The sequence below is a fragment of the Echinops telfairi genome, unplaced genomic scaffold (assembly GCF_000313985.2).
Source record: "Echinops telfairi isolate 266 unplaced genomic scaffold, ASM31398v2 ScPeMD7_7473;HRSCAF=8511, whole genome shotgun sequence".
Taxonomy (NCBI): domain Eukaryota; kingdom Metazoa; phylum Chordata; class Mammalia; order Afrosoricida; family Tenrecidae; genus Echinops; species Echinops telfairi.
The window spans coordinates 8,690,407-8,710,907 of NW_022111377.1; the positions used below are offsets into that span (position 1 = coordinate 8,690,407).

Consider the following 20,501-nt stretch of genomic DNA (forward strand, 5'->3'; position numbering starts at 1 on the left):
GACAAAATTAACATGAAAAGATGATCAACTTCTTTAAATAATCCAATCAGAAAGTGCAATTTATGGGGGGCAAAGAAGTGGGTGAAGGGAGAAAGCAGACGATGTAAGATATGAAAATAATAATAATTTATAATTTATCAAGGGTTCATGAGGGAGGGAGGTGGGGTTTGAGGGAGGAAAAAATTTGAGGAGCTGATACCAAGGGCTTAAGTAGAAAGAAAATATTTTGAAAATGATGGCAACATATGTACAAAAGTGCTTGACACGATGGATGGATGGATGGATTGTGCTAAGAGCTGTAAAAGCCCCCAATAGTATACTACTTCATTTCTCCCAAACAAGCAAAAAATAGTAAGTTCGATAATGCTGTACATATGTGAAGAAAATGAAGAGTAAAGGGAAGTTGCGTTCACCACAGGTAAAGTATACTCTAAATCAGGACAACCATCTTTGAAGTTACATTATCTGACAAAGTTGAAGCACAACAAACCAAGCCACTGCTATTGAGTCACTTCCAATGAGCTAAATCCAACCCATAGCGACCCCATCTATATGTTTCCAAGACTGTAAATCTATGAGGGAGCAGGGTGCCTTTTTCTCTCCCAAAGAGCAGGTGGCAGGTTTAAACTGTTGACTCTGTGCCCAGCCCCTAACCAGCACTCCCAGGGCACGTACTGTAAAGGAAGCCTGTGAGAGGTGGGACTCAACAGAACTGCCTTGTTTTTCTGGGTCTCACAAGTGTCTTGCCTTTGACAGTGTGCAGTCTGCAGTCGCCACTTTTCTATTGCTCGTTTTGGTAGAAAATATTTGAGTTTTCCTTCTTTTCCACGCTTCCATCTTAGAGTTTCCAGCTTCAGCAATTTCACTGCCTGTATACTTAGATATTACAAACATGAAGAAGAGCATTATGGCAGCCCAAATTGTCTCTTTATATAGGATAAAATAGAGCAGTCGTTCCCAGAGTGGTGGTGTGGAACCAAAAATGTATACTCTCTAGAATATTATGAAATGTGTCATCATTTAAATCAGCTTAATTCAGTGAGTCAATATTTTCTAAATGACCACTAGATAAGTGAAAGATGCCTTTAAACTACAAGACAGAGTATGGGAAGGCCATTGATAAGGTTTGAAATTTTACACTGCAATTAAACATTAAGAAACTGTTAGGTTTTGATGAGTATTAAATAACAATATATATAATTACCTGAAAAATCTATTAAAATATTCTCTTTTCCAACTAAAGGATCCCTGTTGGCACAGTGGGTTACACAATGGGCTGTGAACCAAAAGGCTAGCACTTTGAAGCCACTATCTGTTCTGCAGAACAACAATGAAGCTTTCTACTCCCATAAAGAGTTCGTCTTGGAAACCCACAGGAGTTCTACCCTGTCCCATAAGGTCACTATGAGTCAGAATCGACTCATGGCAGTGGGTATGGTTTGAGGTTTTTTCCGACTACAGTTCAGTAAGACCAGATTTTCTTCATACATTTAAACCAAAACAATATTAGAATAGATCTAACCAAAACCCTATTGCCAATGATTGCAATAACTCTCATAAGATAGACTAGAGACTCAGTTTCCTAGGCTGTAAATCTTTTACTGAAGCAGGATGCCACAACTTTTGTGGAGCTGATGATGATGGGTTCAAACTGCCTACCATTTGGTAAGCAGTCATGTGCTTTAACCCTCGTGACACCAAGTTCTTTCTAGTCATTAAAGGAGATATTAAAGATACTTGCAGAAATAATGTCACTCTTTTATTAATTTCTTTTTATTTTTGGTTTGGGAATATAGTTTTCATTAAAATGTTACTTGTGTTACAGGGTTTTTAATGCATCAATATATAGTTTAAAATGTTACCAATTTTCATATCTAATATGGTTTCAAAAGTGAAAAAAAGTCTGAGACCAAAATGTTTCTTAATTAAATGCTTTAGCATGGATGAATTTCTAAAACATAATGCTAAACAAATACCCTCTCAAAGTACATAGTGCGATCCTAATGAAAACTCTAAAATAGATAAAAGTAAACAATATGCTAGTTAAAGGCACATATATAGGTGTTACAAAATATAAAGAAAAGCATGACAATAATGAAGGCAAAATTCAGAATGACCATTGAGGAAATGGGAAATGCACACAAAGGGCTCTGAAGGAACTTAATAGTCTACCTAAGTGAGGCACACAGATTTTTTTTTTTCCAATTAGGCATTTCAATGGCACATTTCAAAATAAATATTTTAAGAACAGTCAGGGAGCTATACCTACTCCGCATAAAGAAAAATGCCAAGGGATCTGTAAAGTTATATCCTAACAAAAGTTTTGGTTTTTTTATAAAGATGATTCTAAATTTCATGAAAGAGAAAATGCAAATGGAGAGCTAGCATTTTTTAAAAAGAGTACCAAAATGGAAGGGAGGGGGGAAAATGAGCAGCTGATACCAAGAGCTCAAGTAGAAAGCAAATGTTTTGAGAACGATGAGGGAAACAAATGTACAAAAGTGCTTGACACAATAGATGTATGTGTGGAGTGTGACAAGAGTTGTACAAGCCCCCAATAAAATGATTTAATTATTTTAAAAAAAAGAGTACCAAAATGTTATAAAACTATAGCAATCAAAAGTGTGGCTACAACTAAATGGGTCAAAGAAAAGAAAGGTGCTCAGAGCCCTTTTTTAAAAAACGAGCAAAGGAATCAGCTAAACATCAGTTTTTCTTATTCACCAAGGGCAAATAGAATCAAAACAAGATATTCTTTTCAGTGATTAATTGACAAAATATAAAAATAATACCATCCAATGATGGTTAACAGGGAAAAAGAAACACTTTTTGAGAATGAATAAAAAAGGGTACAGTCATTTGAGGTCAATTTAAAAATATTATTTTCCAGCATTCTCATAATTCATCAATTCTATAGAAATAGAATATATACAACATTTCAAAGATGGTCTTTTCTTAAATTTAATTGTGGATAAACAGTTTCACCTTTTTCTCTGGCCTGCCATCGATACTGATTGAAGGTATTATTTAGTTACTCAATTCTACACAGCAGTTTTCAATATTAGAGTATTCTTACACAATATGGAACATTTGTTTTGTTATAAACATGATGGGTAGGATTACTATTAGTCTTACATCCTATAGTATTAAAATACCACCACGTTTCTCCCACTAGATTCCATTCTAATGCATTTCCTGGAACTCTTTGGGCCCTCTCTGATCACTAAGGACTACCCACATAAACACCATATAACAGGAAGGTTCAAAAAGTTAGTGGACAAACTGAATTAAGAGATAATAGAAATTTCCCAAGAACTTTTTGCAGCCACCTTGTACTTGGGACAGTACTTGTAATAAACTTTATCATTCTAATTTTATCTTACAGGAAAATAAAGAAGGATAAAGGAGGATCATTTAATTTTATAGAAGACAAGGGTATTAAGAGATATTTGAGGATTTTCAAAATACTTCCCTCATAATTTGAGATTCACCCACCACGTTTTCCCACAAAATGCTTAGTGACACCTTCAGACGTAATGGTAACTTGCATGGACCAAAATACGACATTGCGCATAGTTCTCAAATTATCTTCCTAGTGCACAGTCCTCTTCCCTTTCTACGTACTTTAAATAAGTCAAGCACTTCCCTGCAGTCTCTTTAGAAAGAAACTCTAGGAGCAGACTTTTGTAAAGAACTGTAGGCGATCTGTGTAATCAACATCACTGACAATGCACTGAAAAATACAAGTAGATGTGGTTGAGTTGGAGAAATGTTTTGTTGTGTAGATTTTGACTGCTTTATGTATTTTTAAAGAAACCCGTGGGAAATTATTTTCTACCCATTCGAAACGCAGCAGTGAGACAAATTGGCCAAGCGTTTAATTAAAATCTCCCTGAGGATGCAGCGGTCCTCTGGCACGTCGCTTAAAATTACCCTACCCTTATCTGGCCTCCAAAAGGTGAATTTTGAAGCCCTGAATTTGAAGAACCTGCAAAAGGATGACTTCCTAGAAACACTTGGCATCTACATATTAGCAGTATTGAGAACGGCTACAGGTGGCAAAAAGCTGCTAACCTTAAGAAGCAGAGCGGGTACCGGAAAAGGCGACCCCTCGCACTCCGTGCCGCTGCGCGTTAACCGCTCATCCAAGAAAGACGTGCAAAAGCAATCATTTCTGTAAAGTATCCCAGCAAAGCTCCCTCCGCTCTCAGCGGCCACCACAAAAGCCTCAAGCAGCACGTGCATTCAACCCGGGGGATTGGAGCGTCCCCTTCCTTCCAGCGGGGGGGGGCTACACAGGTGCCCAAACCACTGTGCCCCCAAACGGACGAAGTTCTCTTTTACCTGCACTGGGTGCTGTCGCCGCCCCTGAAGTCTTCACATCATTGCTCGAGCTCGTTGCCATGCTTTGAGATGTCGTCCGCTCTTCTCCCACATGGGTTTCCCTTTTTCTTAATACATCAAGGGGCGACTCTTGCTTCTTAGGAATGAGGACCCGGAGGAGCTTCTGTACTTTCTCCTCCTCCTTCAATTCCCAATAGCCGACCTCAACTTCCAAGTTTGCAAACCTCTGCAAAATCCTCCCTCAAAGGGCCCCCCGAGTTGCAGTTCACCAGCACTGACTGGGTGGCTGTGCCCAGGGCGCCGGGAGGAGACGACTCCGAGAAGGGGGACGACTGCGGAGAGAGGGGAGCCCCCAGTCCCGGGGGCGGAGCCTGGGCCGCCCCGTTTCGCTCTGGAGCCAACGGTGCCCCCAGGTGCTGACGGGACTGAAGGATTGGGGTGTCCGAGAGGAGTCCGAGCTGTCAGGTCCGCCGCGCTCTCCGGCAGAACATCCAGGTTTTCCGATATCGTGTATATTATTTTTTTTCTCTTCATAAAAAGCAAAGGACCCCGTGACGCTCCTCGACCTGAAGGGACATGTCGACTTTCTCACCGACGCGCTCAAAGCAACCGGAAGTAAAACCTCGCGGCTGAAGGGAAAAGAAAAAAAAAAGAGAGAGAAAGTGAAAACTGAACTGAGGCGTCAGCCTGAGGAGTCGGGACGAATCACGGCGCCTCCGCGGCGCAGGCGCGCCTCGCGCTGCGCGGACACGCGGCACTCGCCTCCCCCGTCTGCGCAGGCGCGGGGGCCGCCGCGGGTCCCGGCGTCAGAGACCCGCGTCTGCGGCCCGCGGCGAACCGGAAGGGCGGCACCCAGGGAGGGTCTTCCTCCGCCTGGCGGCTTCGGATCCCGGGAAAGATGCCTAGGCGGACGCGTGTTGTCAGTGTTTGACTCATAGGGCTTCAGTGTTTCCCAGCTGAACTACCCAGGGGTGTTTTTTTTTAACATGGTTATCCCAAAATCTCCTAGGAAAAGAACCAAACTGTCGCTGGATACCATTCGGTTCTATGAGCTACTGTGCCCCGTGATTGAACGATGAAGCGATGTATCCATGCGGTTAAATGTCACCAGGATAACGTGAGGCTTAGATGAACAGGGTCTTGGCCTGCCATGGAGCTTAATTCTGGAGCTGAGTAACAGTAAACAGGTAAACAAGAACAGCATAGAATTTCAGATGGGGATTTGGGCTGGGAAAACGAACTGGAGGCAGAAGAAGGCAGAGCTTCACAGGGGACATTTGAGGAACCCTGGTGGCACAGTGTTACCCTAACCACAAGGTCAGCAGTTCTAGCTGCTCCACGAGAGAGGTGATGTTTTCGATTCCTTTAAAGATTTACAGCCTCCGTAACCCCCAGGGTCAGTTCTGCTGTGTTCCGTTGAGTTGGAATCCAGGGCAATGAGTTGTTTTTGTTTTCAGGTCAAACCTGAATAATAAAAACCAACCAACCTTTTCCTTGGTAGATCTAGAAGAATTTTTTTTCTTTTTAAGAATTTATTTATTTATTGTTGAAAATATACACAGCAGAGCATACACCAACTAAAAAACTTCTGCATGTATCATTCAGGGATGCTGATTACAATTTTCAAATTGTGTAATCATACCCATCCTAGTTTTCCAAATCATGCCTTGTCCAGTCACATGGACTCAGTGCTCCTGAAGTCCCTAGCTAACCTTTTGAGTTGTTGTTGTTCATTTGACCCCATAGAGGTAGTTCTTTAAAATAGCACAATGTTCAAAGCAGATATTCTTGACTGTTGCTAGTTGTTTGTTAGATGCTATCAAGTTGGTTCCAACCCTATGCACAACAGAAGGAAACACTGCCCGGTCCTGCACCGTGCTCACAATTGTTTCTATACCTGAGTGCATTGTTGCAGCCACTATGTCAATCCATCTCCTTGCGGGCCTTCCTCTTTTTCCTTGTCCCTCTTCCAAGCATGGTGTCTTTCTCAAGGAATTGGTCTGGCCTGACAGCATGTCCAAGGTATGTAAGATGAAATCTTGTCATCCTCGGAGCACTCTGGCCTTACTTTTTCCAAAACAGATCAGTTTGTCCTTTTAGCAGTCCATGGTACTTTCAATATTCTTCCCCAGCACCACAATTTAAATTCTTCTACAGTCTTCCTTATTCAATATCTAACTTTCACTTGCATATAAGGCAATGGAAAATACCATGGGTTGCGTCAGACCGCTTTAGTCCTCAAAGTAACATGCTTGCTCTTCAATGCTTTAAAGAGGTTTTGTGCAACAGATTTACCTAATGCAATATGTCTTTTGATTGTAGCAGTCTTGACTGCTACTTCCTTGAGCATTTATTGTGGATCCAAGCAACACAAAATCCTTGACAACTTCAAATTTTTCTGCATTTACCAGTTAAGCTAAACTATTATTTGGTTTAAAGAGAACTTCAGGAAATAGTTTTTGGTTGAAGCTTTTAAAATTACCTAATGGCAATAGTTCCAAGAGTTCATTCAGCTTCAATGACTAAAAGGTTTGGATTCCATGAGAATTTTTAAAAAATCATTTTATTGGAGGCTCATACAACTCTTATCACAATCCATACACACATCCATTGTATGGCAAGCACATTTGTACATTTGTTGTCCTCATTATTCTCAGAACATTTGCTGTCTACTTAAGCCCTTGGTATCAGCTTCTCATTTTTCCCCTCCCTCCCCGCACCCCCTCCCTTCCATGAGAATTTTCAATTTCTGGTTCACATCTCTCCCATTTGAAGCAAGAGTCTGCCATAGAATCGTTGCTCACAAAATGTCCAGTAATGGTAGCCAGGCACTATCCTGTTCTGGTCTAAAGGCAAAAGAGGAAGTCCATTTCCTCCTCATTCCCAATTTTCCTTCATTCTCTGTTACTACAGGTGAATAGATTCCAATCATTGCACATTGGACCACAACTTGCAAGCTTTTAAGGTACCAGGCATTACACAAAAACTAGGAGTTAGAAGAAAAACTTTCCAGGCAGAAGGCAAAGCAAGTGTATAGGGTTTGAGAAGACGTGAAATTAAGCACGTTCAAGAACTGAAGTGTTGGCGGAGAAGCAAAGAATGCAATATGATAAGAAAGTGCACAGAATCAGAGTGTGCCATGTATCACAAAGTAAATATCCATGAACTCACTACCTGGTTTAAGAATAACACACCAAACTCACTATCTTTAAGTAGATGCCAACTCATAGCAACCCTACAGGACAGAGTAGAACTGTTCCATGGAGATTCCAGGACTGTAATCTTTAAGGATTACACTTTCACTTCTTTCTTCCATGGAGTAGCCTGTGGGTTCAAACCACCGACCTCTCAGCAGCTGAGCACTTTAACCACTGCACCACAAAATAACCGTTCTGTACCTTCCATTGTAACATAGTCCTTGTTTATAGATTTGCCATGCCCGTATGCATATCTAAACTTTTACAATTTAGTTTTGCTTGTGTTTTGGATTTTATATAATTGAACTATTTTGTGTTGGATTAATTTGGTAGAATATTATGTTTGTGGTGTTCTTCGTGTTTGGGGTGTTCTTTCACCTTCAATGTTGTATATGTAGGACGAGTTGGAATTGACTTCATGGCAGTGAGTGAGTAATATGTAGAAAAACCAAAGAAGGACGGATGCATTTGCATTACAGTGTTGGTGAAGACTATTGAAAATGCCATGGACCACCAGAAGAATACAGCCAGAATGCTCCTCAGAGGTACGGTTGGTGAGACTTCTACACTGTTGGAGGTACTATTAGGAGGGCCAGTCCCTGGAAGAGAACACCTTGTTTAGTAAAGTAGATAGTAAGCAAAAAGGAAGAAGATTGTCATAGTGAGATGGATCGTCACAGCGGCTGTGACAATGGGCTCAAATATACCACTTGTAAGGATGGCACAAGACCGAGCACTGTTTCATTCTGTTGTACGTGTTGTCTGAGTCTGAGTCAACTCAATAACACCTAAAAACAACCTGTGGGTTGGACATGGGACTTTTTAAAAATTAAATGCATTGTCTGGTTGATGGGCATTTGGATTCTTTCCAGTTCTTGGCTATTAAAAATAATGTGACTATGAATTGTTTTATTTATGTTTGGTGCACATGTAAAATCATTTCTGTTGGGTGTATACCTAAGAGTAAACTGCTGGGCATGCTGGACATACAGTAGAACCCTCCGCGGACCTCAACGCTAGTCTGTTCTAGGACCATTGAGATGCGATGCAGTCGAGTTCTGAATCAGTTTTTCCCATAAGAAATAACTGAAAATGGAATCATCTGTTCTCGACTACCAAGTTTTTACCCTAACCTTACAGCCCAGCAGAGAAGCTAAACCTGATTATCAGTGAAGGAGCACACTGGTGCTGGCCAAGTTCAGTCTCGGAGCTGTGCCAGCTTATTTGTCCTGTGAACCGTTTGGAATCTGTGGTACTTTAAATACCCTTCACTAGCATCATAAATGAGATGCATGGATCTTCAGTCTTCCTTATTCAGTGTACAACTGTCACATGCATATGAGGAAATTGAATGGGGCTTGGGTCAAGCACACTGCAGTCCTTAGTGTGACAGCCTTTGGCTCTGCGAAGCTGCCCTACCCTGAAGATGAAGGAATGTGCTCTCCACTTTGGGAACACTTCCACATTTTGCCTGTGTGCTTCCTGACCTGATCCTGAATTGTTCCTGTTACTTTGAAGTTGACCCTGATTCTACATTGTAATATGTATCACTACAAGGTACATGTTACCTTCCTAATAAACCACATAACAGTGAGCATAGGCTATGAGTTCTGTGTGGCTATCATGAACTCTGCAGAGAAGTAGATAGTTTTGTGAGGGTTGTGGCTGGTGTCCAAAATTAAAGGGAGAAGACAGAGATATAACTGACCTTCATCTCATAGGAAACAGCTCTGTGCTAGGCTTGATTTTTATCCCTCATGAATTATGCTATACTACACTTTATGTATAGCATATGCTATACTACACTTTCTCACTATTGGCCAAGGTTGCTTCTTGATGTCTCTAATGGTAGGCATGATCGAGTACTTCTGGCTGATAGAAATGAGGTGAGGTGCCATAGAGTCATTTCCAACTCTGCAATCCTGTGGACAACAGAATGAAACACTGCCTGGTCCTGTGCTAGCCTCACAATTGTTCTGCTTGAAACCATTGTTGCAGCCACTGTGTCAATCCAGCTCAAAGGTCTTCCTCTTCATTGCCCTTCTTTACCAAGCATGACGTCCTTTTCCTGGGACTGGTGCCTGCTGATACCATGTCCAAAGTACAAGAGCCATTGAATGTCGCTTTGGATCAGGCACACCGTAGTCCTGAAAGTGACATCTTTACTGTTCAATACTTTAAAGAAGTCTTTTGCAGCGGATTTGCCTAATGAAATGCATCCTTTAATTTCTTGAATGCTGCTTCTGTGAGCATTGATTGTGGATCCAAGCGAGATTAAATCCTGGACAACTTCAATCTTTTATCCATTTATAATGATGGTCTAGCTGTGAGGATTTTTGTTTCCTTTACGGTGAGCTCTAATCCATACTAAGCCTACAGTCTTGGATCTTTATCAGCAAGTGCTTCAAGTCCTCACTTTCAGCAAGCAAGATTATATCACGTGCATATCAAAGGTTGTTAGAAACCTTCAATCCCGATGCCATGTTTTTCTTTATGTAGTCCAGTTTCTCAGATTATTTGTTCAGCATACAAATTGAATAAGTAGGGAGACAGGATACAGCCTTGATGCCCACCTTCTCAGTTTAATTTAATTTAAACCACGCAGTATTCCCTTCTGTGCAAACGATTGCCTCTTACTCCAGGTACAGGTTCCACATAAGCATGGTGTTCTAGAACTCCCATTCTTTACAAAGGTATCCATAGTTTGTTATGATCCATACAGTCGAATGCCTTTGCACAATCAGTAAAACACAAGTAACCATCTTCCTGATATTCCCTGCTTTCTGACATCAACAATGATAACCTTTTTCCCACATCATCCTTTGAAGCCAGCGTGAATTTCTGGCAATTCCCTGTCAATGTAATGCTGCAACCATTATTGATTGACCTTTAGAGAAACTTTACTTGAATGATATATTAATGATATTGTTCAATAATTTATTCTGTTGGGTCACCTTTCTTGGGAATGGGTACAAATATGGATCTTGGTTGGTTGGCTAGATAGCTGCCTTCAGAATTCCTTGGCATAGACTAGTAAGTTCTTCTAGTGTTTCATCAGTGTGTTAGAAATAGTAACAGACATAATGAGCTGAAAGTGTAAATGTGCTTGTCCAGATTGACTGAGCTCTTACATTCAGGTAATTTGTCTGAAAAGAATGTGCCTATTGCTTTTCAGCCTGGACCATCAAAATAAACATACATGGAACAGATGTGAATCCAACACACAGCCCAACCTATCATAAGTCAGCAGAACCTTGGCCATCCAAAAGAGGAGTAAGCTTAAAAATGCTGTTGTCATAAAGCATGAGTTTAGAGTGACTTATTAGGTAGCATTGTAGAAATAAGGAATAACTATGTGTTCAACTTCAGTAAATAATATCAAATTTGTTGCAAATTTTACCAAGCTACACTCCATACCAAATTAATATATAAGATTTCTATTTCCACTTCTTTCTAATTTTAGCACTGTGGAAAATGTCATGGTCTTAATTTGCATTACCTTTAACTAGTCCTTTTGCCAATACGTTTTAGTGACTCCAGATCTATGAACAAATTCCTATGCACACTGCACATATCTTATTTTGAAGTAAAAAAACAAAACGGGGGGGGGGGGGGGGGAACACCGTGGGCCAGATAAATGTCCTCAGGGGACCACATGTGGTCTGTGGGCCATAGTTTGAGGAACCCTGGTATAGCTGTCCCACCCTAAGTAGAGCCCACTCCCTTCTGATAAGGATAGTAGTAGATTGTTTCCCTGAAGGAGAGCCCAGGGATGTCAAGTCCACTCGAGGGTGACCAAGGTTAGGCCGCCATCATGAATCTAGGTCCCGCCCATCTTGTCACATGTATACCTTTAGTCCTTCCCCTTCCTATCAGGTGTACACTCCCTAGCTCATCCCCTTCCTGTTAGGCTTATGCCCATTGTATATGCCCCTCCTATTGCTTGTATTGCCTATTGTACAACCCCTTCCTGTGAGGGATGTTTTTACCTTTAATTAGGAGGCATGCACAACCCCAAAGAGATATAAGCCTTGGTTAGCAATAAATCAGACTCGCTCCAGCTCTCTCCCCTGCCCTCTTGTCCTATGCTGTGTATAGACCTCGCTGTTGAGATTATGGCCATCCAGGAGGTGAGCATGCTACCATGAAATGTGTCTGACTATTTTACTCTCTCTCCTATCTCATTCTCTGACTTTGTTATAATCTTTATATATCTCAACCATACAATTGCGCTTACTGAACCCGTGATTAGTTATGGGGGCTGGCTTCCCCCACGAGTCTTAAAGGAGCTACCATAATAGATGAATCATTTCTGTTTCTGGCTACTTCACTATGCCTGAGGGTTATCTGTAGAGAAATCAAGTTCTATAACCAACCCACCATAAAAGTAGCAAACTCTGTATTGACATCTCTTGCTGAGATTTGACATCTCTGGATCAGAGATTACTACTCCTGGGGAGGGCTCAAGGTCAACTAGCACTAGGCCAAGATGGTGACTCCCTCATTGCTTCATTTATTATGCTACCCACTTATGATATTATCTATTGACTGTGTACATGTTAGCTGTATGACATGCATGCCTTATGAAAGATCTGTAAGCCCCATTCTATATAACCATTGCAAAATACATTCACTCAGTCCTAAAGTCCTGACATGGGATGAGGAGCCCCTGTGCTCTGCTGTCTTTAATATTTTCTACAATCGCAGCAAAGTCACTCCTAAGGACCTGTTTGAGTGTTGGGGGCCCCAGTATTCCAACAGGAACCCATCACTAATGTACAGATCTGGTTAGCCAATGGGAAAAGTATTATCCAGAAATTTAACACTTCTCATAGGGCAAGCCACATCAAAGACTTCCTGGAATATACCAAGGATCTCAAAGAAGCCCTCTCCTTTCCCTGGCAACCACTCTTGCTTTCCTCAGATTGCTTGATGAAACCCTCACTCTGGAAGAAGCAGATTTATACAATTCTTTCATCATCCAGAGACTCCAAAAAATAGCTGAGCCTTTTATAGGACTTTCATAGCACTGGTTTTTCTAGACTAAGTGGAAGTTTGACAGAAGAGCGATGGTTCTCAGTGGATATGCCAACCGAAATGGAAGAAAAAAATGGTCAAATTCCCTGGACTTCTGGCCCAAATCCTATTAAACTCGGAGGATATTTTTTAATAAATACAAATTCATCAAGGAAAGTATGACTAGAAACTGTATTCATTGCAACTTTTCCAAAAGGCTGCTCAAAGAGAATATACTTATTTTCAAATACTAATTAATCAGTGTAAAGGTATACGATGGGGCTTCAAAACAGTATGAAAAGGTAATGGGATTTTTTTCCCCCATGAACTTTTTGAAGCTGCCTTGTATTTTAATAGCAACATCATTTAGAATCTTAAAATGAGATACATTAGTAAAAATGCTCATTTATTGAAAGTAATATTCATTACCTTCCCAGTTGGCAGTGATTAACTAAAATATTAGCTGTCTCAGATTTAAAAGATGACAATAAATTAAAAATTGAAAAAATGTTGAAGAAGACACACATCACAACTTTGCCACAAGGGAATATGTATCATCCACAGCAAATATATCAATAGGGTACAAAAATCTATTACATGTAGTAAAATGCAAGATAATGGACAAAAGCCTAATATTGGTAGACAAGTTTTAAAAGTATAGATGTTGAAATTTCATTTCCAGTGCTGCAGCTCTGAATTTCCCCCTTTTTTGTTGTTCGTTAGTTTTAACAGAAGGTTTAAATCCCTCCTAAAAGCAGTGCTGGCAGTGGGGACGAAAATAAAGACGAGTTGGACAAGCAGGGAAACTGTAAGAGCTGAAACGTCTGTTGTCTTTGTAGACAGACAACAGATTTTCCTATTTCCAGGCCGAATGATTTATATTTAAAATTGGACCCAAAGTTACGTCTGCATTTAGACTAAGCAAAAATCTGGGTGGGCGAGGAATCTGCTGACTTTAGCAAACTTACTTTAGTAAGATTGTTTTATTGTTCGGTGCGGTTTCAGTCGATTTCTCCCAGAGACTCCGTAAGACAAGAGTAGAGTTGCCCGATAGGGTTTTCTAGACTGTAATCTTTACCAGAGCAGATTGTCAGGCCAAGCCTTCGGAATTTTGTGATTCACTTGTTAAGAACTCTTACTCAATTGTTTACTGGGAATAGTTCCGGAACACTAATAGCTTCCAGCTGGTCCTCCGATTTTAATCTACGAAGAATTTGTAGGGGAAGCAGTTTATTTTCAAACTGCACCAAAAGACGTAGATGATTTTTTAAAGGCGGACTTCAAATCTTTGAAATTATGATTTATCTAGAAAAAGATGATTAGCATCAACTCCGGAAGGAAGTGCTTCTTGAAACGTTTAAAGCAAGAAAGGAACTCGGGAAGTTTCCATGCAGACGATGGGAGCAGGTTTTCGCACTTGGACACGTTAGGTACATGTAGACATGCACACTCCCGTGGCGTGTCCAGGAAAGGGCAGCTGGCAAGGTTAGGCTGGTGAGAACTACAACTCCCAGCGCGCCCGGGCGCCAGCCCCGAGCGCCGATTGGTCGGGGCGAAGCCGGGCGCTGGCGCCGCCGGGTCCGGCGCGGTCCCGGTCCGCGTCCCCTGCACCTAAGTCGCCGGGACGCGTAGCCGAGGCGCTACCTGGTCTGCCAGCGGCATGGACGTGCGGGCCTCCGAAGGCTATTTCTTGGGCGACGTGGGTAAGCGGCGAGCGGAGAGGAGGATGCGGGCGAGGGGCACGGGGGATTGCGATGGAAAAGGATCAAGGACCACCAGAGCCCAGGTTCATCTGAGAAGGCAGTAACTGGTCATGGCTCTTTGGCACTTGAATAGGTGCACCTGATGATGTTCCTTCCGGAGAACGGCGATGCGTCCTGCGGAGTTTATCACGTGGTGCATTTGGGTGGGCCCTGGTTGGAGGAGCACGTTCTCTTTATGTTTATTTGTCTGTTTAAGCACGTTCTTTTTTTTTTTTTTTTTTCAGTCCGGCCATATTTTTATTTCTTGCCCATTTAAACAAAACCAAACAAAAAACAACTGACCAAACAGATAAGCACGTTCTTAAAAGAAGGAGAATCTCAGTGATCCCGAGTGTTTCAGGCGCGGTTCTTGGGCCCCGCCCCTTGCAGCACATCGCAGAGGGCGTCGCTAGCACTTTGATGCCTCCCTCTGTCAAGAGATTTCAGAGTTGTAAGCCCATCAGAGCACGGCGCTTCTTGAGGGGAATTGTGGGGCGTTTGTGCTCGATCATTGCCACTTCCCGGGAGAATTTAGCTTAAAAAGAGGAAATTGCAGTCAGAGCAAGGGAATGATATTTTAATTGATTTTTCCAACAGCCATCTTCTACCTACATGATCAAAGGCAGCTAATAAAATCTGTTTTTACTTTGACATTGCAGGCTAGGCAAGCACCAGACTTTCATCCTGCCAGTGTGATCTGTAGCTGAGGGGTTCAAGTGAACAAGCAGGAACCACTGAAGCCTAAATGAACACAGTTTAATGTTTTGTTCACGTAGAGGGTTCAGTAGCATGCTGTCACTTCTGGTCATGTTTTCTGAGTAGCTAAAGCTTCTAAAGAAAAGTACATTCTGGAAGAGTGTATTTAGAAGAAAAGTACATTCTGGAAGAGTGTATTTTTGGGTTGTGGGTATTTTTAACTTTGTCATTGATTTATTTAATAACACATCCTCTACAAGTTGGCAGTTTAAATCAACCAGCTACTCTGTGGCAAAAGAGGCTTCCTGGTCCCATAAAGCTTCTGCTCTGCCATACAGGGCCACCATGAGTCAATATCAACTCAATAGCAGTGGGTTAGTAGAAGGTGAGACCAATTGTAGCTTTCTGACTTCAAATTGTATATGATGAATAGGATACTCCAACCTAAGTATTTAGACTTTCTGTTTGTTGGTATAACACCTCACTCAGGCCAAGATTACAGCCTTAGAACATGGCTGTGTCAGTAAGTGCAAAGAATTCAAGGAAAGTCACGCCCCGAAATGAATCCAGTGTCTATAATTTACCACATGTACTCCAAATCTGTATTGATCCACTGTAAATATTTATTTGCAAAGATGAAGACTCATTCTTATATTCAGCATTCATAGTCAGGAACTCTGACTTGGAATTAGGGGCTGGCGGAAGATGGAAAGGGGGACTTCGGGAATTTGAGGCTAATCAAGGTGAACTGCTGATACTCTTCAATGATCCTTAACCAAGAACTCTAAAATATCGTGTGCAGTGCCCTGTGGGATGTTTAGAAGATGAGGTGAAGAGAGATATAGGACAGGCAGCTCTTGGGGCACAATAAAGAGCCTCTAAGCTATAAGGTGCTTAGACATGGGGCTGCAAGATCAGTAGTTTGAAACCACCAGGAGGGCCTTGAAAGAAAGATGGGGCTTTCTACTCCCGTGAAAAAGTTCAATCTTGCGAACCTGTAGGGGCTCCTTTAGGGTTACATGAGTCTGAATCACTAGATGACAGCAAGTTTGGATCTATAAAGTTATGTGCCCAGCACTAGCTTCAAGCCCTGTAATGGCTGCAAGATGGATGTCGGAATTGATCATTTAGAAATGAAACAAAGGTCATATAGCCATAAAGTGACAAAGCTGAGGTTTAAACCCGAGATTTGTTATTGTTTTGGTTTGGGGCTTTTAGTTGTCATAAGGCTCATGTCATTTTTATCAAATTGGTTAATTGTTTTGTGGGGAATAATTAAGCCATGGTGATGGATAAGAAAAGTCTGCTGTGAGTTTCTGAGGGGAAGTGGTAGCATTTTACCACTTATTGGCCTTCTCTGGATTATACTATATTGCCTTTCCCACTGTGAATAATGCATTTGTCTTGAGAGTACACAGGCAGGATCATGGGTTTTCCTGTATCCCAGTGGCCAGTGATTTATAGTCACAGGAGCATATATGCTCCTGTGTGGTCTGTGGAATTAGACTTTTTAAAATATATTATTTTAACTAAATATTTAATTTATTTAATATTTATAAATATAGACTGTGAAAATATTAAATTTTAATTAAAATATAATTTAAAAATATAACATAAAACTATTTTGAGAGGTCTAGATAATCAATACCTTTATTGAGAGATAATCCTGATTAAGACCTTCTCAAATTGTTTCTGTCTCAGAGACGGCTGCATTTTTTAACTCTCCAGAATCTTTCTTAAGTTGGAACTCTTGGGCCCTGTGTTGTTCTGCTAACAAAAATGTTTGAAGGAAGTAAAAAGCAAATCCATTTCAGATGAATTTAAACTGCCTTCTTTGACATAGGAACAGAAGAAATGGGTGATGCTGGCTGGCTACCATAGCTCGATATTTTGATCAGAGATTAAAGGGTAGCGGTGGAAATGAAGAGCAGAGTTTTAACTTCTCATAGAATACTTTTCAGACTTTTTGGAGCCACAGATGAACCCTAAAACTATTGCCCAGAGATAATCCCATTAATCTTCAAGACTTTTTAAAACTAAATACTAGTTTAGCTTAACAAGTAAAAGATATCTGGTTTGGACATTTAAGGAGTAGTGAGTTGCTGTTTATGGGAAAGGAACTATGCAGCAAAGGAGGATAAGGAACGGTTGTAATCATTGTCACTGAACTGTACATGCAGTGTCCATGTTAAACTGATGTATGTCTTAGTGTGCACATAAAATGTTCATCATTATTCAGTTTATTAGGGAAGTTAATATTTTGCAGTTCAGGATCAGGCATCGTGTCTTTTCTCACCTGGGTGAGCTGGTTCTCAGTTTCTCAGCCACCAGGCACTCAGCTTTACCCTCTGGAGAGCTACCACTTTGCCTTGCCTCTCTTGCCAAGGGTCTTAGGGCCTAAAAAGTATGCTCTGCTTAACACTCTTTTTTGATCATCGAGAGATTCCCCCTTCCCCAAAGAAAAGAAATTATGATTTTATTTTAAAAGGAAGGCTTTAACACAAGTTGGGGTTCAGAAGCAATAATTGTGACCAGTGGTTGCCATAAATATTGTCATCTAAGACAAAGAAACTTTCCTTTTTTGGTATGATGGTTTTCTTGGACCACAAGGAGGAATTGGGAATTTATTCAGTTGAGGATCAAGGAATAATAGGTAAGAGCGAGGTGTCTTGGCTAGACTGCAAAGACCTTCCAGGAGGAAAAGGGGATAACTGGGACATTCGTTCTAGACACATTAAGAGGTGAAGATACACATTGGGCTGCTAACTGCAAGGTCAGCAATTTGAAACCACTAGCCACTCCCCGGAAGATGAGGCTTTCTGCTCCTGTAAAGAGTTACAGTTTCTACTTTGTCTTATAGCAGCAGTTCTCAACCTGTGGGTCTCGACCCCTTTGGGATCGAACGACCCTTTCACAGGGGTCGCCCGATTCATAACAGTAGCAAAATTACAGTTATGTAGTAGCAACGAAAATAATTTTATGGTTGGGGGTCACCACAACATGAGGAACTGTATTAAAGGGTTGCGGCATTAGGAAGGTTGAGAACCACTGTGTTATAGGGTCATTCTGAGTCAGAATCAACTTGATGGCAGTGAGTTTGTTTTTTTTAGTTCCTGTTAGCAATAAGCAACTGAACAGTGATTCACAGTATTAGCTGAACATTGAAATAATTTGAAGATTTTAAAAAATTACTGATGAATAATTGAGTCTCATCTGTTTCCAAAGGCTTTGATTTAATTGTCCTGAGGCATTGTCTTGGTATGTATCAACACATACTGTCTTGATATATATGTATAGTGATATATATATATATATCATATATACATACATATATATGTACAGTATTGTTAAGGTGCCTGTGGTAGTCACCTAATCTGGTGTCAATGTAAGGATTAAGAGTGTAGGGGTGGAGTCTAGCTTGTCAATCTGGAGATAACCAATGAGACTTCTGTGTGGGCATGGCCTTCTGGGAAATCTGGGACTTCCTCCTTGGAGGCGGAAGACGCTGCTCTTTCTCTGCCACTTCCTGGGAGACATTGCAGAAGACAAGCCACATGGATGCAACCACACCTCTGAAGCCAGAGAAGCCACAGAGAGACCCCTGTCAGCACTGAGATGCTTATAACGCCCCTGGACCCAAAGACTTTCGACCCACTGGCTTGTGATCGTCCTGCATTTGACTTCATTGCATGTGTTGCGTGAGTCTGCAAAGGACTTTATAGATTGGTATCGGGCATATGGGCTAACATCAGACTTATGGACTAGATCTGGACTGGGCTGGGATGTTTTCTCCATGTTCAATTGCTCTTGTATATAAACCTCTTTCTTATACACATATGTGTGTCCATGGATTTGTTTCTCTAGTCCACGCAGATTGACACGGTGCTGTTGAGTTGGTTTGGGTTCATAGCGACTCTATGTACAACAGAGTGAAACACTTATATATATTAGCACATTTCCACAATTTGAAAAGGTTCTAAACAGTTATAGACTTTACCTTGGCATTCCACAAACAGTTACAATCTTTTGCAGGTTTTATTGTTTTTTAAAAACTTTTGATTGTTAATTAGTTGAAGGTTTATAGAACAGATATATATATAGATAGATATAGATATAGATATGTTCTCCATTCAACAGGACATAACCATTTTGTTTCCACAATGTGCCGTCACCTATCCTGCTCTCTACGTGTTTCCTGTTTCCATTCGCCCTTTTCCCCTAGCCCTCTCTGTTCTACATCCTTGGGTACATACTGCTCTTTTCATCTTAAATGGTTGATTATTCTACCAAAGAAGTGAGTTCAACTCCAGACATGAAAGGTGACTAAGAACCATCATCACTGGGGTTCCACCAGTCTCTATTCAACCCATGAGCCTAGTCCTTTTTTAAGATTTTGGGTCATGGTCCATGTTTTCTCTCCCATTCTGTCCAAGACCTTTTAATGTGATTCTCCTTGGAGCAATGGTAGAGTAGCGATGGCTAGGCACCATCTAGTTCTTCTGGTCTCAGAGTCATGGATTCTGATGTTTGTATGGTCCATTGAATCAAACGCTTCTGTATGTATTTTGATTTTTCTTCTTCCTTTTTTCTCTGGATGGGGTTAGACCCATAGTTGCACCTTAAATAGCTGCTCATAAGCTTTTAAGATCCCCACTCACAATGTAGGATATAGAACATTGTCTTTGTGAACTATATTATGCCAATTGATCTGGTGTCCCCTGAGACTATGCCCCTGGTTCCCCAAGCCCTGTCACACATTCCCTCCAAGTGCTTGGTTATATCTAACAAGTTTTTATAACTTTGTCCCCTACATGCACTACTATATATGTATATATACATATACTATATATGTATATATACATATACTATATATGTATATATACATATATTTGAGTATGTATATTTACAGTAAAGGTAATATATATATACCGATATCCTCTGTCAGACATGAACATATTCATAGGTAAACTCCTACTCTTTCCCTACCACACCTGGTCAGCCTGCAAGTCTATCCAAGCGTTACTCGGAGATCACTGCTGTTGCAGGATTGTGCATATATAAGTATTTCGCCTTTTTGCCTTTAACTCTTGCAAACTTCCCGGTGTCTTTCTCTCCTCCCTCAATTTTTGCCAACTTCCGTGGATATCGCCTTCCCCTCCATCCAAGTTAACACTTGTCTGCCCACGACTCCTCCTCCTTTCCTTTCCCTCCCACCCCTGGTAGTCATCGAAGAATGTTTGGTTTAGTGTGAAAATCTTTTTACAATAGTGGTCTCATTCAATATTCGCCTTTTTGTAATTAGCTAATTGGGCATATTGGTTATACACTGGGCTGCTAACCTAAGATCAGCCATTTGAAACCATAAGCCCTCAGGGAGAAAGATGAGGCTTTCTACTTCCATAAAGAGTTCCAACTGGAAAAATAATAATAATTTATAAATTATCAAGGGTTCATGAAGGAGAGAGGGTAGGAGAGGGAGAGGAAAAAATGAGGAGCTGATACCAAG

The 20,501-nt window shown here is 41.1% G+C and overlaps 2 protein-coding genes across 2 annotated transcripts in view; one reads left to right on the forward strand and one right to left on the reverse strand.

Moving 5' to 3' along the window:
• Positions 1-4,662, reverse strand: part of TASOR2 (transcription activation suppressor family member 2) — an 84,250-nt gene extending 79,588 nt beyond the window's left edge. Inside the window, exon 1 of the mRNA XM_045285588.1 lies at positions 4,345-4,662. Within this exon, the coding sequence (XP_045141523.1) occupies positions 4,345-4,405 (61 nt within the window). The 5' untranslated portion in view covers positions 4,406-4,662. The remainder of the gene's footprint in view (positions 1-4,344) is intronic.
• A 9,531-nt stretch (positions 4,663-14,193) lies between these two features.
• ASB13 (ankyrin repeat and SOCS box containing 13) overlaps positions 14,194-20,501 on the forward strand; it is a 38,945-nt gene continuing 32,637 nt past the window's right edge. Inside the window, exon 1 of the mRNA XM_045285590.1 lies at positions 14,194-14,260. Coding sequence (XP_045141525.1) covers positions 14,218-14,260 — 43 coding nt within the window. The 5' untranslated portion in view covers positions 14,194-14,217. The remainder of the gene's footprint in view (positions 14,261-20,501) is intronic.